The sequence below is a fragment of the Nannobrachium achirus genome (assembly GCF_963921795.1).
Source record: "Nannobrachium achirus genome assembly, chromosome: 4".
In the NCBI taxonomy this organism is placed as follows: Eukaryota; Metazoa; Chordata; class Actinopteri; order Myctophiformes; family Myctophidae; genus Nannobrachium; species Nannobrachium achirus.
This window is the reverse complement of record NC_137813.1, coordinates 61,924,943-61,945,638: the sequence shown is the minus strand read 5'-3', so window position 1 is coordinate 61,945,638 and position 20,696 is coordinate 61,924,943. Positions and strand designations below refer to the sequence as shown.

General features: G+C 41.1%; 1 protein-coding gene across 1 annotated transcript; it reads right to left on the bottom strand.

Annotated features, from left to right (window-relative positions):
* Positions 1-1,460: 1,460 nt before the first annotated feature.
* LOC308283058 (E3 ubiquitin-protein ligase TRIM35-like) lies at positions 1,461-17,670 on the bottom strand (the record flags this gene model as incomplete). Its single annotated transcript, XM_080723445.1, has 3 exons — positions 1,461-1,470; positions 16,448-16,765; positions 16,946-17,670. The coding sequence occupies 3 exons, from the start codon at positions 17,668-17,670 to the stop codon at positions 1,461-1,463; spliced, it is 1,053 nt and encodes a 350-aa protein (XP_080579571.1).
* Between the last annotated feature and the right edge of the window lie 3,026 nt (positions 17,671-20,696).

The following is a 20,696-nucleotide window of genomic DNA, read 5'->3' as shown; positions in this document are numbered from 1 at the left end:
CTACTGTACTTAACTTTTGTAAACATCTTCACAGTGTGTTCTATGTGCAACAGATTAATATTCAACTTCACAGTATGCAGCATTCAGAAAACATTTGTAGAAGAAACAACAAATTGTAAAAAAAAAAGGGAAAAAAATTGTAAAATGGTGGCGTAAAAAATGTTCGAATGTTCGAAATGAAAATGTAACAGCGACTGTCAACAGTTCTGCTCCCACAAAGGGGACAATAATTACAAAAATGAGCAGTTCTGTGCAGTGTATCGCTGGCTGAACAGTGTCCCCATTTCCTCTCCGTCCAAACTGGACAACATAGACATCCTTGTCTGACATCAGCTCCCAGCATGCATGCGACCACACAGCTCTTTCTTCATCTGTCTCCAGATGTGCACTCCTGGTGGTCAGCAACTGTAAAACATAGAATAGCAATTAATTGTATGTATTTAATTACCATTATTACATTGATACAACATGTAAAACATAATAACAACAGCAAAAAAAAAAAACAGTTCCAAACTTACCCTGGTCTTTCTTGTCGGTGCTTCATTGACATAGTCAATTTCTTTTTGCGGAGAGCATTTTCTGGCTGGTCCAGTCGATGGCTCCTTTTCAAAGACTCAAAATGGGTCCTGCAGGCAGCTTAAAATACAAGGAAAATGCATTTAGGATTTATTTCGTTGTTTATGTACAAACACAATCTAATTAAACCAGTTCAAAGGTGTTATCACGAAAATGAGGAATAGAACACTGTAGTATCATGACTACTAAGATATTTAGAATAACCAGTCTGATATTATGGGTCAGTAACAGGGTTTATTCCACGCAAGGTCGGCAGGGACAACTCACATGCACCCACAGAGGTTAAGGTTAGGGTGAGGGTTAGAGTCGGTGTCGAAAAGATGACATGCAGTAACAGTGACACGTTCCCATCACATCACAGGCTCAGTCAAAACAGGAACTGGTCCAGCATGCCATGCGTGACTACTTCAAAGCTAAATGAGTAAAAAACACAACAAACACACAGGACATTAATGGGGAAATTATATATTTTTTACCTTTTATTAAGTCACCGTCTATGTCAGGAAAAGCAATGCTGACCTGCTCCAGCACGTGTGTCATGACACCAAGATTGTGTGGTGAGTTGATACTGTTGAGAGAAGCAACACATTAGTTTGTATTCCAGAAAAGGCATTTCCTGTGAAGAAATCACCCCCTAAAACAACTCACACCTCCCCCACAGTTTACCGTTTCTTCCCTTCCAGCCAATGCACTTCCCCCCCCCCCCCCCCCAATTCAAATAGCCAATGCACTTTAATAGCGTGTCTTTTTACTAGCCTACAATATGTGATATTATTTAATTGGTTTGATTACACAGTGATACAGCAAAGAACAACAAAGAACAAATAGTTACCTTTCTTGCGGGGATAGTTTGTGTTCGTTGTTTTCCGAGTTGTGAAAATGTCTTACAGCCTCCTATAAACAAAGAGAATGATTCACAAAGTTAGTTAAGCATAAATGCCTTCTTGCATTTGGTGGACACATACAGCCATATGCAGACATAATTATAATTTCACTTACTTTTCACCCAGTGTTTGTTGAAGAGATTTGGTGCAGAGGGACAATACAAAATGGATCCACAATGCATGCAATGCAATGTTTAAGTGGTTAAAACCCATAAAAGTAAGCAATTTACCCCGAGTGAGAGGACATTATGCTCTCATAATGTCCTGAGTGCGGGTGTTATCGGACGAGGCGCAGCCGAGTCCGATAACACCCGCACTCAGGACATTATGAGAGCATAATGTCCGACCCCGAGTGGTAAATAGCTTTTCTACCACTTTTTCCCGTATACATGAAAGAAAACACATAGTTGTAACTTGCAAGGATCTTAAGTTACAATCATTATTGCCTATAAAACTTCCGCAACGACAGCAAATAGTTCCACAAACAACATCTTCTACTCACCACCAGATGACGCCAACTCCATGCAGAGAAAGATGTCTAGCATACAGCTAAGCTAACGTCAGTTAGAAGGACCGTTCCGGCCGTAAATAGAGGCTGTTCGCTTCCAGAAAGGCATAGGTTCAGAGAAAAGGGGCTTTAAAGTTGGCGGATTGCATTGGATCCAAATAAATCGGCGACGATAGTACGCACGTTAGTAAACATAGGACCGCTGCGACCTTCATTTGTTGGTTGGGGGAAAGTCCCCGGATGTACACTGAGGCGCATTGATCTCGGACACACAACTTTGCGGCAGTGGTCCTCTCATAACCTCCGGAATTTAGCCAATCAGAATCCAGTATTTGAACACGTGACTCGAAAAAGTGGTAGAAGTGGTTATAAAGGCCTCCAGTCCACGGTTTGAAAGACATGGTCACTGATAAATACAGACAATATGATGTGAGAACAACAAGCAATACAACCTAATTTAATATAATCTAATCAACAATGTTTGTCCCCCTTAATTTGGCAGAAAACAAAACAAACACCTATTTTAGTTAGCTGCTATGCTTTGAGAAATGGTTACATGTCTCTACTATTACCTGTCTCTAACATAGGCTACTTACATAGAATTATAGTAGTTGCAACTTACCGAAAAGTTTGAAAATGATCCATTCGTTTAAGTAACACTTCTCCTCTCTGTCTTCTTCAGCAAGCAGTTACTACTGTGCCAGAGAGCCAGACTGTGAGGCACTTAGAATTCAAAGGTGGTGGCAAGAAACCTGATTGGTCACATTTTCACACTGATAAGTCAAGTGATTGGTTAAGACAGAATAAAGGAAGCCTGGTCTGAGCTACTGTACTTGTCATGGGGGTAATAATAATAATAATAATAATAATAATAATAATAATAATAATACATTGTATTTGTAACATACTTTATATTTGAAACAAATCTCAAAGTGCTACATTAAAATGGCAAAACAAAGCCAGCAAAAGATTTATAAAAAAAAGAACTAACATGGTAAAAACTGTTAATTCCATGAATTAAGAACAGTGCACATATTAGACACATCTCAAGGAAGATTTAAAAGAACATTAAGTAAAAAAAAAAGAAGAATTAAAAGCACACAGGGCATCCAAAAGGACCATCTAGGCAAATGCCTTATTAAAAAGAAAATGTCTTAAGTCCCCTTTTAAAAGCGTCAACTGTTGTCTGAACCCAGGTCAGAAACAACGTCTGTTTTATGTACAGTAGACTTTGAAATAAATAGCCGATCTACAAGCTCACAATGCGTCATGATGCAACACATTGTGAGCTTGTAGATCGGCAATTTTCAGCAAAGAGGTTTGTTGTAGAGGGGGGAAAGAACGGACTAAGTACAGAGTATAAGGTCAAATGTATTTATACAACTGTTTCTAATTAGTCATCATTGAATGTCATTATAGTACATGAGATTGCAAGTTTCTACTTTTTACAACATTGTAATTACTTGAAAATGTGAGTTAAGGCAAATTAAGCCCTTTATACTTGGGATATCCAAGGTAAACTAAAATGTGTCTTTTTGGGAGGGGGGCTGTTTGCCCTCCTCCCCTTTCTTTAAACAAATAGTCAATTTGTAGGTCAAAGGAATGAACCAGACCCCCTGGTGTGCCTTTGTCTAGCTGGGGGCAGTATATCACCTATTATAACTGAATACAGAGGAATATTCCAGAATATCCCTCAAAAAGTATATACCCAATAATGTCGGTATATGCCCAGTATACCTGTAAATAAACTGTCATATACTCTACCAGTATATGTCAGATAATCTCTCTTTTCATAATTGAATCTCTGGAACCAATAACGGAGGAAACACTTTTGGTAACCCTTGATGTTGAGGCAGTATATACGAATGTACCCCATGAGGGTGGTATCCAAGCATTGGAACATTTTTTTATCTCAACGTCCCCCAGATTCCAGACCTTCTAATGCATGTATTGTGACCCTGGCAGAAATTGTCCTCACCCATAATTATTTTTTATTCCAGGTAGATTATTTCTTACAGAAGAGTGGAGTGGCTATGGGTTCGCCTATGGCCCCCAATTACGCAGGCCTTTATATAGGTTAAATTTTAATCATATATATAATCCATTTTTGTCTAATATTTTGTTGTGGAAAAGATACATAGATGATGTATTTCTTCTATTTAATGGCACCCGTGAAGAACTGCAGAGCTTTTTTTTGTTTATTAATTCTTGTTCAGACCACCTTAAATTTACTATGAGCTTTGACTTCCATTCCTTAAACTTTTTAGACTTACTAATAACCCGTGGAGATGATAACAGTCTTTATACCGACCTGTATACTAAACCCACTGACCGTAACAGTCTATTGAGGGCAGATAGCTGCCACCTACCCAGGGGGCAAAGGAAGGTGTGCTGCATTTGCCCCCCGACATACAAAGTTGTCCACCAGAAATATTATCTATGACCCAGTAGGATCACAACCTATATGGACAACCCGGTCAATTTGTACAACAAAGTCCAATATGGCCGCCTTTAGTTTTAATGGGGGGTGAATAGGGCAACATTTTAAACTGAAGGATATTTCCACGAAACTTCACAGGTTGATCAATGGTATACATATGAACATTTTTTGTATTGCAAGTTTCCATGAAATCCAATATGGCCGCCACAATATGGCCGCCATAATGTAAGGACCACGAAAATAGGTTTTCCCTCTAACTTCTGAACCAGATGAGCTAGAAACGCAAACTTGGTGTCTATTTCATGGTGTCTGACCATGGGAGACTCAATGGAATAGCTAATTTTATTATTGGGTGTGTCTGGACCTTTATTGTGCATATTTGCAAGATGGTGGACTCCCAAAATAGAGCTTTAACATAATTTCTACCATGATTGTTGACTGCTTTTGCAAATACAAGCAATATGAATCCATTTGCTAAGATTTATGGCACAGAAGGGACTTATACCTGTATTATTCTTAAGTTTGCATGTTGTCAAAATGGCTGTAAACGAAAATTATATTTCCTGTCCGATTCTACTGTATGTAGTTGTAGCAATGACTTCAGAAAAAATCAGATACCAAAACAATGTATCTTAGAAATTATATTTTAATTAAAAAAAAGAAAAAAATAGAGAGATTATCTCAATGAAATGAATGCAACTGCCTTTTTGGGTCTTTCACACATAGACATGCACATGCTTTCCAACAACTTCAGCTTCAGGGAAATTATAATGAACACATGATTAAAACAGGCTGCATTATAATGCAAATAATTGCTAGTCACTATCACTGTCATGTGTACCTATCCTGCTGCATCTTGTCTCCAGTCCTTGGCAACGACACCCCAAGTAGCATGCAATTCCCTTCTTCGCACATGAACAGTTTTTCTGGCAGCCTTTGATACAGCTACATGATATTGCCTTGTCCATTGAGATAGGCCAGGCTGGCTCTGTAGATGGACAGGGGACTGCCTTCCCATCACTGAGAGACCATCCATATTCAGTGAAGCAAGGGATGTCTGGCTTCGCGATGTGTGCAGTTTTATCTATTATGGCTGCTAGAGCAGCTCTTTTCAGGTGCAGACCAAAGGCATTTTCTGTAGGTGGCAGCAGCTTCAACAGGGTTGATCGGTTATTTAGGAACTTGTACACTCTCAGCTTTGCCACAAAGTCCTCCGAATGGTCAGCTTTTGATGCATAGACTATTGTGAGGTCTCTAGCCTGATTCTTGACATCCTCTGAGAGGGAATAAGAGGAATTTTCACCAAACTCCTGAAGTGCAGGGAGATCTAGACCCATGCTGGTCTTGAACCATGCCTTCTTTCCAGTGAAAAAGGGATAGCTGGTGGTATCTCTGCCACTCAGGCTGTGAATAAAGGGCAGGGCATGACACTGTGCGAGTCCAAGGGCTGAGACCATGTGATGGATAGGAAGATATGCATCCTGCTCTGTTCTCACCCACAGCTCTGGAAGGTCTAGGAGGTGGGTGGCAGCATGATATAGGCACATGATGATGATGTCTGTGTCATTAGCATGGATGACAACTTTGTGAGCCTGGACACTGTAGATGGTGTGTAGAATTACCCTTGTGTCGGCCTCCTGTTGTGTTGACTCTAGTGCAGGGACATCAACAACACACCCCTCCTTGATCACCACACTCCTTGGGTGCGTTTATATGCACATTCAGAATGGCATTCAGAATGGACTTATTCCGAATAGAGCTTCATACCCAAACGTTTACATGGGACCTGAATACAAGTATCCCTCAATCCACTGTCGTTTACATGACCAAAGGATTCATTCGGTATAGAACTTTGGGCATGCGCAAAGTAGGCCTACTTCAGGTCGGACAAGGGGGGGGGGGCAGTTCAGACAGCAGTTCATTCCGAATGGAGCGTTTATATGACAAATGTATCCCGATTGAAACGGCATAAACCACCTCTTCAGACCAGAATGAAAATTAATTCGGGTCAGACCGGAATGGCCATTCCTAAACGTTTATATGAGCATTTCTATTCTGAATAAGCAGTCATTCAGAATATAAGTGGAATACATCTGTGCATATAAACGCACCCATTGTCTCTTCTTTAAATCCTCCACTCAGGTAAAGATGGGTTGTACCAGAAGGTTTGCTTTGTTTTCAGAGACAGCAAAAAACTCTTGAGGACCAGGAGCTGTATATTGTGCAGAGACTTCATATTCTTTTGCAGGTTTTGAATGGACATACCTGTGTTCCTGCTCAGCTGTCTTAAGACTGGGTCCACTCTACCGGTCACAGCAAAAGTGTATGATGTCTGTGTTGGCCGGCACATCCTTTAACAGCAGACGTTGGTACCGTTCAGCGATTGCTCCAAAGGCTTCACCTTTCTGAAAGGACCAATGTCGTATGGCATACATGGCATCCTCAAGAGTTTTTTGCTGTCTCTGACCCTAACCCTAGGCCGACACAAGGGTAATTCTACACACCATCTACAGTGTCCAGGCTCACAAAGTTGACAGAGTTGTCATCCATGCTGATGATACAGACATCATCATCATGTGCCTATATCATGCTGCCACCCACCTCCTAGACCTTCCAGAGCTGTGGGTGAGAACAGAGCAGGATGCATATCTTCCTATCCATCACATGGTCTAAGCCCTTGGACTCGCACAGTGTCGTGCCCTGCCCTTTATTCACAGCCTGAGTGGCAGAGATACCACCAGCTATCCCTTTTTCACTGGAAAGAAGGCATGGTTCAAGACCAGCATGGGTCTAGATCTCCCTGCACTTCAGGAGTTTGGTGAAAATTCCTCTTATTCCCTCTCAGAGGATGTCAAGAATCAGGCTAGAGACCTCACAATAGCTGTATATGCATCAAAAGCTGACCATTCGGAGGACTTTGACCTGGCAAAGCTGAGAGTGTACTGTACAAGTTCCTAAATAACAGATCAACCCTGTTGAAGCTGCTGCCACCTAGAGAAAATGCCTTTGGCCTGCACCTGAAAATAGCTGCTCTAGCAGCCATAATAGATAAAACTGCACACATCGCGAAGCCAGACATCTCTTGCTTCACTGAATATGAATGGTCTCTCAGTGATGGGAAGGCAGTCCCCTGTCCATCTACAGAGCCAGCCTGGCCTATCTCAATGGACAAGGCAATATCATGTAGCTGTATCAAAGGCTGCCAGAAAAACTGTTCATGTGCGAAGAAGGGAATTGCATGCTACTTGGGGTGTCGTTGCCAAGGACTGGAGACAAGATGCAGCAGGATAGGTACACATGACAGTGATAGTGACTAGCAATTATTTGCATTATTGTGGGCTCGCCTGGAAGGCGAGCACACGTATGTTATCTTCATTATTAGTGTGGTTGCCCTAACAGGGCAACACACTATAGTTCTAGGGAAACTTTATTAAGTGTGCCTATGCATAGCATGGGGACACTTCTTGTTCTCGCTCATATTTACTTACTTAAGTCTGTCCATACGATTCCCCAAAGTTTGCCACGCTACTCCTCCCACAGTTTTTGCACCACACACTCGCGCCATATGTCAAATCGACCGGCTTACTCGGGAATCGTGTGCTAGTAACTTGCTAAGAGAAAGGTTCTATAGTTTAATTGATATTAATTTATTAGTGAATTAATTTTCCCCATTGACTTATAATGGGAATCGCAAAAACTCACATTCAATTATTTTTCTCTCGCAAACCATAGGGGCTACAGTTTCAAGACTCGGAGAGGAGGTTCATAATGATTTCAAGGATTAAGTAAAAAATAATAGTAATAATATTATTTAATAATAGTAAATAATAATAGGCCTCATGGTGGCGCTATAACAGCCCACTTTACGTTTTGGCCTGTAACTCTTGAACCGTAGATCGGAAAATTAAAATTATTTTTCCCCTGGATTCCTTGGGTCATGACGCATCTCCCCATACAGGCCCCGCCCATTTGCGTAGGGATAGATTTTCCGCCATCTTGAATTTTCTCCAAAACACACTTTTTGCTCCTTTTCCTACATATTTTCGTCAAATGTCTTAAAAACCGGTACACGTGATCTATGAAGCCATGAGATAAACATAGTCAAAGGATATTTCGATAGTCCATACCGTTCCTTCGTAACGCGCTTCCAAAGTTAGCGGGAGGGGCACGTTTCGCAAACAATAGCCATAAATCACAAACAAAAGGTCGAGTCGACACTGAATTTCAACCACAGGTCGGGGGTGGCATACTCAACGAATCCCCAAAAGCATTTCCACTTCGACCCCTAGGGGGCGTCACAAACGCGCGAAACGTAACCGTTTCGTGCCAGAACGCGTTTTTCACGGGGACCGACCCTCTCACAACGAAACGCAGGCTCGGCGGACGGTCTCACAGTCCAAACCGCTACACAAGGTCGCGCATTTAGCGAGCTGCAGGCACACTTGTCAAAATTGACTCTGTCAATTCTAGTTTATTTTTTTTCCTTATAAACTTTTATTTCGCCGCGTTTCACGCCCCACAGTTTTTGCGCCACACACTCGCGCCATATGTCAAATCGACCGGCTTCATCGGGAATCGTGTGCTTGTACTTTGCTAAGAGAAAAGTTGTATCGTTTAATTGATATTAATTTATTAGTGAATTAATTTTCCCCATTGACTTGAATGGGAAAATGCAAAAACTCACATTCAATTATTTTTCTCTCGCAAACCATAGGGGCTACAGTTTCAAAACTTGGAGAGGAGGTTCATAATGCGTACAAGGATTAAATAAAAAATAATTACATCAGTCTGCCTCATGGTGGCGCTATAACAGCTCACTTTACGTTTTTGCTTTTAACTCTTGAACCGTAGGTCGGAAAATTTAAATTCTTTTTTCCCTGGATTCCTTGTGTCATAACGCATCTCGCAATATAGGCCCCGCCCATTTGCGTCAGGATAGATTTTCCGCCATTTTGAATTTTCTTCAAAACACACTTTTTGCTCTTTTTCCCACATATTTTCTCCAAATGTCACAAAAATCGGTACAGATGATCTATGGACCCATGCGATAAACATATTCAAGCGATATTTTGATACTCCATAGCGTTCGTCCGTAACAGGCTTCCAAAGTTAACGGGAGGGGCCCATTTCGCAAGAAATAGCCATAAATCACAAACGAAACATCCAGTCAACACCAAATTTTAACCACAAGTCGCGGGTGGGATATTCAACAAATCCCCAAAAGCATTTCCACTTCGACCCTTAGGGGCGCCACAGACGCGCAAAACGTAACCGTTTCATGCCAAAACGTGTTTTTCAGGGGGAACAACCCTCTCAAAACGAAACACAAGCGATCTCGGATGCGACATGACAACGCAATCGCCTGGCGAAACGGGGCGGGGCGGGCAACCACACTCGCAATTTCACAAATTGCAAATTTTCTAGTTTATAGTCAGTCAGTATCTCCTCAAAACTTTGGCGCGATTCATCTCTTAAATGCTTACACCATTCAACACCATTCAAATTTTTATGTGTTCAGCTTACTGAGGACACGTGTGCTTGTATTTTTGGTTTTGAAATGTTTTGTAGTATGAATATAAAAAAATAAAAATGTTTAACTTTAAGCACCCAATGCATTTCCAATGGGTTTAGTGAGTGGGGACAGAGTGGAGAGAAGGATAATAGACCCATGTTTATGTTAAGGCGCTGTGGCTGCAGTGTTCACACTTCAGATATGCTATCTATATCATTGCTTTCACACAGGTCTGCTCTCTGATTTGATCCAAATATCTAAGCTGTGTGATGTATATATTCTGAGTTAAAACTACAAATATCTATAAATGTCCCTCTCCACTCTACTGATTGAGACAGCTGTGATTAAAGGCCTGTCTGTCATTGGCTGTTCTGTGGTGCTGCAAAGTAACCAAGTACATTTACTCAAGTATATACAAGTACTTGTACCTACAGTACAATTTTGAGGTACTTTTACTCTACTTTCCATTTTTGTTACATATACTCTACTATAAATACAGCATTTGACAGCCTCAGTTACTTGTTACTTTGCAGATTTTATTATTAATAAAAAACATAGATGGACCACTTAATACTGCTATGAAGTTGATCTACAATGTGCACACACACACACACACACACACACACACACACACACACACACACACACACACACACACACACACACACAAACAACTGTTACTGTGTTACTGTGGAGACGTTTGCTTGTATTTGTCTTTGAGACATGTTTTGCAGTGTTTTAGAAATTTTACTTAAAAAGAATAAGGTTTTAGGATCCCGGGCAATGGGATTTACAGTATATATCGTAGAACCCGCAGGGACAATCAGCCGTATTAGTGGTTGTTGTTGGTTTTCAGGGAGATAACCAATGCATTTTCAAATCAGATCCACAAACACAATAAAAGTCATGCTCCACTCCTCAGTCTGGAGTGGCACATAGAAGAACGCCTTGGTTACAGACATAGTGGAGGACAGATGTGATCTGGGATTACAGTAAAAGTACAGTAAGGTTCAGTAGAGTACAGTAAAGTACAGTAAGGTACAGTAAAGTACAATAAAGTACATTAAGGTACAGTGGAGTACAGTAGAGTACAGTAAAGTACAGTAGAGTACAGTAAAGTACAGTATAGTAAGGTACAGTAGAGTACAGTACAGTAAGGTACAGTACGGTACAGTAGAGTACAGTATAGTATAGTACAGTAAGGTACAGTACAGTACAGTAAGGTACAGTAGAGTACAGTAAAGTACAGTACAGTAAGGTACAGTACAGTAAGGTACAGTAGAGTACAGTAAAGTACAGTAAGGTACAGTACAGTAGAGTACAGTAAAGTACAGTAAGTTACAGTAGAGTACAGTAAAGTACAGTAAGGTACAGTAAAGTACAAAACAATACAGTAAGGTACAGTAGAGTACAGTAAAGTACAATAAAGTACAGTAAAGTACAATAAAGTACAGTAAGGTGCAGTGGAGTACAGTAAAGTACAGCAGAATACAGTAAAGTACAGTAGAGTACAGTAAAGTACAGTATAGTAAGGTACAGTAGAGTACAGTACAGTAAGGTACAGTACGGTACAGTAGAGTACAGTATAGTATAGTACAGTAAGGTACAGTAGAGTACAGTAAAGTACAGTACAGTAAGGTACAGTACAGTAAGGTACAGTAGAGTACAGTAAAGTACAGTAAGTTACAGAGTACAGTAAAGTACAGTAAGGTACAGTACAGTAGAGTACAGTAAAGTACAGTAAGTTACAGTACAGTACAGTACAGTAAGGTGCAGTACAGTATAGTAAGGTTAGGTACAGTACAATACTGTTAGGTACTGTACCTTACAGTACCTTAAAGTATCCTATTTGTTGGGTTGGAAGCGAGCCCACACTGTTTCGAAGGAACAGTATTTCTAGTTTATAATGCAGCCTGTTTTAATCATGTGTTCATTATAATTTCCCTGAAGCTGAAGCTGAAGTTGTTGGAAAGCATGTGCATGTCTATGTGTGAAAGACCCAAAAAGGCAGTTGCATTCATTTCATTGAGATAATCTCTCTCTTTTTTTCTTTTTTTTTAATTAAAAAATAATTTCTAAGATACATTGTTTTGGTCTCTGATTTTATCTGAAGTCATTGCTACAACTACATACAGTAGAATCGGACAGGAAATATAATATCTCGTTTACAGCCATTTTGACAACATGCAAACTCAAGAATAATACAGGTATAAGTCCCTTCTGTGCCATAAATCTTAGCAAATGGATTCATATTGCTTGTATTTGCAAAAGCAGTCAACAATCATGGTAGAAATGATGTTAAAGCTCTATTTTGGGAGTCCACCATCTTGCAAATATGCACAATAAAGGTCCAGACACACCCAATAATAAAATTAGCTATTCCATTGAGTCTCCCATGGTCAGACACCATGAAATAGACACCAACTTTGCGTTTCTAGCTCATCTGGTTCAGAAGTTAGAGGCAAAACCTATTTTCTGGGTCCTTACATTATGGCGGCCATATTGTGGCGGCCATATTGGATTTCATGGAAACTTGCAATACAAAAAATGTTCATATGTATACCATTGATCAACCTGTGAAGTTTCGTGGAAATATCCCTCAGTTTAAAATTTTGCCCTATTCACCCCCCATTAAAACTAAAGGCGGCCATATTGGACTTTGTTGTACAAATTGACCGGGTTGTCCATATAGGTTGTGATCCTACTGGGTCATAGATAATATTTCTGGTGGACAACTTTGTATGTCGGGGCAAATGCAGGTTTCCTAAAAAAAGGCTGGTTTGCCCCCTGGGTAACCCCCTTCCCTTAAAAAAACAGTTTGCCCAACAGTCAATTCTGTAGAGTGAAACGTATATGCTACAAACCAACTGACTGCAACCGTCACCTGTTGGATATGCAGAAAAAGTTTAAAGACCGGGGTTATAATAAAACCCAAATTCACAATGCTGTACAAAAAATGTATTCGAAACCCAGATCAGAACTGTTCCTTAGACGGTCAGATAATAAAGGTCGGTCTCCTGTTATGTTCTCGACTCGCTTTCTTGTGTTGCTGAAAAATTTAAAACTATTTTAAATAAGCACTGGCATATCCTCAGGTCTGACAAGTTACTCCATGAAGCCTTCTCTCAACCCCCCATGGTTGTTTTTTCACGTGGTCAAAATCTCAGAGACCACCTCATGAAGTCTGATTTACCCCCTCCTCCTGCCATGCCTTCACAATGTACATTAGCACCTATTCCTGCTGGTAATTACAGATGTGGTTCCTGTACCCAGTGGCGTCAGTTCAGCAAAAGCTAAGGTATGGCAACATGACTGGTGTCGCGCGCGTGCAAGACACCAGTCATGTTGCCATACCTTAGCAACAGACACAATGAAAGGTACATTTTATTATTTCCCCCTGTAGCCAAGGTATGGCAGCTGCCATAGCTTGCCATACCCAATTGCCTGTACCCAATGTAATTTCACACACAAATGCCAGTCCTTCAAACACCCTCATTCTGGCAAAACGATTGCTATTAAAGGTGTAATAACATGCACGACCACTGGGGTTATTTACCTCTTGACCTTCCCTTGTGGTAAGGCTTATGTTGGCATGACCAAACGAGAACTGGAAGTCCGTATTGCAGAGCACCGCAGTACCATCAGGTGTAAAAATATGAACTACCCTGTCCCAGCTCATTTCGCAGAGGCCAATCATCCTGTGTCCTCGCTGCGTTATATTGGTATTGAAACGGTTAATGTGCCTAGAAGAGGGGGGAACATTGTATCTTCATGGATTTATTCTCTTAAAACTTTGTCACCTATGGGTCTTAATATTGACTTTGATCTTAAACCGTTTTTATAGATCCTTATTGAATTTGTTTTAATTGCCTCTGTTCTTCTTACTTTATAGGAGGCCCTCCTACAGCAAGTTTCTCCTATAGGCTAATAGTTATTACTTGGTTATATCTACTAACTGAACCAGGCCAAGGCCCTCTATAGCCCTTATGATTTGTGTATACTAATTTGTTTATTGCTCTACACTGCATTTATCACTGTGGTGTTTTTGGCACTGTATTATTATTCATTTTGTTTATTTTTCTTATTTAATATTTTGCTTCGGCAATTTATTCGTTTAGGCCTTTGATACATGTATGTATACGTTTATTTGGCCATTCGAATTAGAGATTGATGATTTACTATGTATGGATGTAATGCATATCCCTCACCTATGTGTGTGCGCTCCTTCTCAACCCAGTACTTTTCCATATGCACGGTCTGATTGAGTGTCACTCCCCCAGATCGGCCATGGTGCCTTTCAGGTATTTATTGTCTTCTTGACCATTGCTCGTATAGCCCTGAAGAAGGCAGCTTGTCTGTCGAAGCATCTTATTCTGTGTCGTCCTTTAATAAATGTACATCGGCAGCTACGAGTGTGCGGCTCAGCGGCTCTACTCTTTTTTGCTAGTATTTGTCCCGTTGGCCGGCACCTCACAAGGACTGGTGTGCTGTGTATTTTTTTGCTATTAATACAAAATTCAATGCCACAACTTGATTGATTGATTGATTGATTGATTGATTGATTGATTGATTGATTGATTGATTGATTGATTGATTGACAGTACAAGGTCAACTAAAAGGATATAAGCTCAAGTAAGCACATGGCTTATTTACATTGAGAGATCCTTTTTTTAACTCATAAAACATCGAATTACAGACAAAAGAAAAACCAAACTCTTAGTGCTCGTCAGGGTGGGGGGTCCCCAGTTTAAATATGATTATGTTGGGGGTCGCCGCCTGAAAGGGTTGAGAACCATTGCATTGAATTGAACATGAGTGTAATGTCACTCACTGATCTAGGATCTGAATGTTCAGAAATTCAATGTTATATGAGATATAACATTGAATGTTATATGAGATGTTATATGAGATACTTTAATGGTTTCCTGTGGAAATAAGCTTAGTCTTTTCTAGGATCTCCTTTTAGTAGACCTTGTACCAGTGAACTGTACCGTCATGAAACTGTACCTTTTCCTATGAAAAAAAATCTAACAAAGTCTTCAATCAATCAAAATGATTCAAACCCTCTGAGTTGCAGTGCTACTGCCCCCTTTGGTGGACACTAGCACATTGCAGGTTGCTATTAAAGCTCCAGGTTGTTTGGGGAAAATAGGATCTGAGGGCATTAAATCCATTACGTAATACATCCTCAATAATAATAACTAGAACTGCACTGGACCTGCCTGGACCTGGATTTTTGTGCCTCTGTGGCACATTCTTTCCTCTTTTTGCTCCTAGAACTGCACTTTGTTGAGGTGCCAAATTGCAACTTGTGCACTCATGGCCATGTATGGCCTACTTGTGTGCACCAGCAGAGCGTGCAATATCACTTCAGTTTAACCACATACTGAGTAAAACTGACTTGAGTTGCACTGTACTTGGTGCATTCTTTTTTCAATCTACCTATCTCTGTCAAAAATCTCTTCACCAAAAATAGACTATCTACAGCTTGTAGATCTCCTATTTTTGGTTCCCCCCAGAATAGGTATGGCAGGGTGCACGTGTAAGTGTAAACCAAGGTACGCTAGGTTAGCCGTCTCATGCACGCTTTTCGATTGGACTTTTAGATTTGTGGAGTTTTTCCCCTTGGGTAATGCACCACATGCCGTATTATCATTGTCTACAAGTCGTTTACTCTTATCTGAAACACAGTCATATTCAAAGTAATCCCAAATAGGACTCTGCCCAGTATAGTACATTATCTTCTGGCCCGCCATCTCATGACTTAGAAAAAAAACTGGCCTGAGGCCAAATCTAAAATACACTCATACAAAAAGAATACAAGAATTTGGGATGTGTTTTGTGCGTGTGTGTGTGTGTGTGTGTGTGTGTGTGTGTGTGTGTGTGTGTGTGTGTGTGTGTGTGTGTGTGTGTGTGTGTGTGTGTGTGTGTGTGTGTGTGTGTGTGTGTGTGAATGATGACAATAAATTGAGATCAATACAAAGTGTGGTGACTCTGTATTGCTCTATTAATGAAAAATTGCATAGAAGTACAACAAAAAAGGTGTAATTATTCGGATACAATTCATAGTAAAATACCTCAACTCTTTTTTTTTCACATGGACTCTTACATACATATTTATATCAATTATTTTAAGCATAGAATCAAGCCACCCAGGATCCAGGTGAATCATGACCATAACACCTTTGATTGAAAAAGGATATTTGAATATTTAATTAAAACATACTAATGTACATTTAATGAATACCCTTTGTTTTTATTTTCTTCTTTTTCCACATAATTGTTAAGTTATAGTGCTCAGTGTGAATGGCCCTCAAGTCTGGATAGTTTGTCTTCATCATGTTCATCATCACCACCATCATCATCATCTTCATGCGTAACTGCATGGTTCCAGAGTCACACAGATTCTCCCCGGTAACATCTTCAGAGGGACAGCATGACCAGTGTTAATGTATGGAAAGAGTGTTTCGGTGAAAGTGTGTGTGAAGGTGTGTATGTGTGTGTTAGTATCAGGATCAGAGAAGGACAGCTTCCCTCCGTCCCAGTCCAGCTGGACCCTGATCCTCCGCAGCTTCTGCTTCAACGTGAGATCAATGCCTGACCCCGATGAGGACACAGCTTTGTATTTGCCTTCGCGTAACCCTACTCTCCAGAATTGGCCCCCTCCGTTTCCTCTCCTCTGGTAAGACTCGGCTAGCACGCCCACTGCCCATTTTTTGTTGTCTCCGACCTCGACATCCCAGCTGTGAGTCCCCGAGTTGAAGCCCACGGAACCCAGGACGTCGTACCACCAGTCAAACCTCTCCGGGTTGTCGGGAAGGTGCTGTTTCTCTCCATGGCTCACGCTGGTCAGATCGTCGGACAGGATGAGACATGAACGAGCAGTGTTGGGGTCCAGAATGACAGGGGTGTAGGAGACAATGTCCTTCATCTTGTCCCAGACTGTGAAGGTCAGGTTCTTCTTGTGTTTGACCTCGTCTATCAGTGCTCCTGAGACCAGTGGCTGTGGGTCCTGCAGTGTGAACTGGAGTTTTTTCACTGTGGTCTTGTAGTTCTGCAGGAATGAGATGTGTTCAGCTTTCAGGTCCTGCTCTATGGATCTGATTGTGACTGAAAGGGTTGATATGTTTCTGTTCAGATCCTCAATCTCCTCCTGCATCATCAGACTCTTCTGCTCCTCTTCCTCCTTCAGTGCAGTGATCCTGGCCTCCTCTTCGTCCTGCAGAAACTGATGAAGCTTCTGAAACTGTTCCATCGTCTGCATCTCGGCGTGCCATGCCCGGATCTTGTTGTGTTTCGTGGTTTGCTCATAGTGTGTTTTAACTTCGTTAAAGAGCTCCAGTTTCTCCTTTAAAGGCCTCAGTAGTTTCTGGACTTCCTTTTTGTGATCCAGGGCAGCGGTCCCGATGGGTCTGAATCTGTGGTTGATGTGTTTCTTAGGATCTCTACAAACACAGCACACTGGCTGCTGACATTCCAGACAGAAGAGTTGCCCAGCATGCAGACTGCAGAGGACCTCAGACCCTGCTGTATCTGTCTGGTGTTTCTCCTGCACGAAGGCCTCACACGGGTTCGTCGGAGCCACGTTATGAGTACAAACAGGACATTCTTTAAGTTCATTCTCTCTCCAACATTCCAGCAGACAGGCTGTACAGAAGCTGTGGCTACATGACAGGACGACAGGGTATTTAACGATGTCCAAACACACAGAACAGGAATAATCCTCTTCTAGAGACGACTTGGAAGCCATTCTGTATCTGAGTGAAGCTGCAAACAGTCACGGTAACACTCCCTCTTCTAGAAGGTTCCCTGTAGTTTACTTTCACAGTGAATTCAGCTCAGCAGCAGGTTCCAGTAGTCTGGGTCAGTATTCCCTCCTGTAGCTGTGGAAAGACTGTCTGTCCTCCTCACTGGAAGCTGTGTGTTTGATTTGAAGGTGAATCTTATCATCTGTCCGTGTCATTAGTGAGGAGTGTAAGGATATACTCTCTATTTCTGTCTCCTGATGTCTGCCCCCCTACTGAGTCTAGCAGGGGGGCAGAGCTTGACACTCCACAGACTGGTTGCTCTCTCTCTCTCTCTCTCTCTCTCTCTCTCTCTCTCTCTCTCTCTCTCTCTCTCTCTCTCTCTCTCTCTCACACACACACACACACACACACACACACACACACACACACACACACACACACACACACACACACACACACACACACACACACACACACACACACAATCACAAATCTAATTGGCACAGTGCATAACTGTTGTCCCAGTTTTCAGAAGGTGGCATGCCTGTCTCCTCTTCACCTTACTTCGATTGGCTCAGCATTTTATCTGAAAACACGTTTACGATGATTTGCTGCAGAACCAACCAAATGAAGTGAAGGAAGAAGGTACTGGAGGTACCTTGTGCCTTCTTCCTGTGAACACAAGTCTCTAAATGTCAGAGTTTACTCCAGTAAACTTTAAACTTTATTTAAACGTTGTTCCTAAGATGCACCTGACCTGCCTGCACTTGGCTTGAGGCGCGGTTATTCTTCCAAGCAAATGAACATTAACACTGGGACTACAGTTATCCACAGAGCCTGTAGCCTTCACACAATTATGTATGCTCGGCATTGTATGTTTGTAGTAGCTGAAGGTCAAGTCTGCTCAATGGCTACTTTTAGATTTCACTGCACTACTCCTCCACCCACCCACCTTAAGCTTGATTAGTTATACTAGTTATACTAGTGCATAATTATCTTCATTCAACCAACACTAGATGCTATATATTATTATTACAAGGCAATAGTTATGGTACAGTGTTCTGAGAAATCAAATAACTTTTCATATTTAAATATAAAATGTAATACTGTGTATGAAACGATTGTCATACAGAGTGGAATTTAGAGCTTTAACTTTTACAACTTAAAGCACATTTATTTAGTGTCATAGAAAACTAATTGTCTAATTTGTATTACTATACTCAGATGCATTGCAATGTTTTATTGTTTTATAAATACTTTGTTTTGCACTCAGCTGAAATAATAGTGACATCTCCTTTCATCCAGCAGAGGGCAGAATTCAGCTATGGAGAACAGCAGCATTGACTCAAAGGATGAGCAGACAATTGAACATACATCAATGATTACTTCAATGAGAAACAATGAAATAGGCAGCATACAAGCAGTTACGGCGGGTTTGACGTTGAATGTTAAAGGCAATGCATAGGTTGCCTTGTTCATGTGAGAACATATACCTCAGTTTTCCTTGTTAACTTGTTGGCCCTATAGTTGATCAATGGTTCTCAAAGTGAACTTGGAGGTCGGCTATTTTCGGTGCGTTATACCACACTGAACTAAGCATAATCAAGTCATTACAAGACGTGTGGTGTAACGGCATGGATTTCTACAAAGAAAGGGCAATTCTTTCAACATAAGATGCTGCATTCAAGTTCAGGAGAGTTTGGACAAGGCAATTCTCTTGAATGCTGCCTTCAGGTATGGCCTGGAAAGGGGGCATTTGCATTTCTTTCACCATAGTAAAAATCAAACCTCGATTCGAAGTGAAGCGGTGAACTTTTATTCTATGTGTTCTAGAGCTATGAACTCTGTGATCTATACATTCTTCCAATTCTGAATGAATGAATGATTTTATCTGGAGGGCCGAATTGATTGTGAAGCTTGACCAATCCTCAAAGTATGGTCTCATTGGAAATTTTTAATCATCCAATCGTCAAACCTGGACGGACACTACACACATATTCTGGATGTACGGGACAGATAAAACCTGTTCATTCTGGACTGGAATGACCATATATGGACATGAACGGGACACACAAAGCCACTCCTTGGAAGCGGCTTTCACCGCTTCAAAAACTGCATTCATGGTGAGGAGAGGGCACTTTTTACAGACGGATAAAAGGGCAGGGGCTCAAGCCACCTTTGATGTCTATGTGTGAACGTGCCTGCAGGAAAGGGATGTCAAAAGTCACAGCTTGACCCTCATACCGCCTGACCCCAACAGGCCCTCGGGCACTCTAGCTTTGTTTACACTGGCAGCCCAGATCAGACAACATATCGTTGCGGTCGGGCAGAAACCTCCCATCTCCATATTTTAACTTTTCTGTGTTTACCTACTTGATCATACTAACAGCATCACACAAAAGTATCAAAATAGCTGATCTGCAAGCTCGACATTTTGAGATTGTAGAGCTCTGCTCTTTGCTATTTTTGTTTTATTTGAATCCTGAAAATTTCGTTTGTCAATCAGATTTGAACCTCATTCCAAGGTGATTTTAAATGTGTTTCAAGTCTGATTTTTACAGATGTTTCAGTCTTAGTCTCGCGTGGCCAGACTGTTGCCTCCGCGATTTGGTCAAATGCTCCCGGCATACAGTCTGGCAAACCGGGGAAGAAATGATGAGTGCGAGATGAAGCGGAAGTGAAGCCCCCTCGTCACTTCCGTTTCAGTCTCACATCGCACACATTTATCATTATATAAATAAAAATCATATAAGCATGTTTAGCTTGCTGCTTAGCAGAAATGACATTTTTAAATATATTTTCTTGAACGGTAATGCCCGTTTCCATTACTCGCCGTTAGGGAGCTGCTGTTCCAGACTCTAAATAGCATTCAGAGATTGTGGAATAGTTGTCTGGCTACGCGAGACTATTTCAGTCTGGACTGAGGATATTCGGATATGAAAATACAATGTATATTTGATTGAATACTTTATTCACAATCTTTGTATATTATGTTTTGTCAAATCCAATCTCATCACTAGCAAATGTG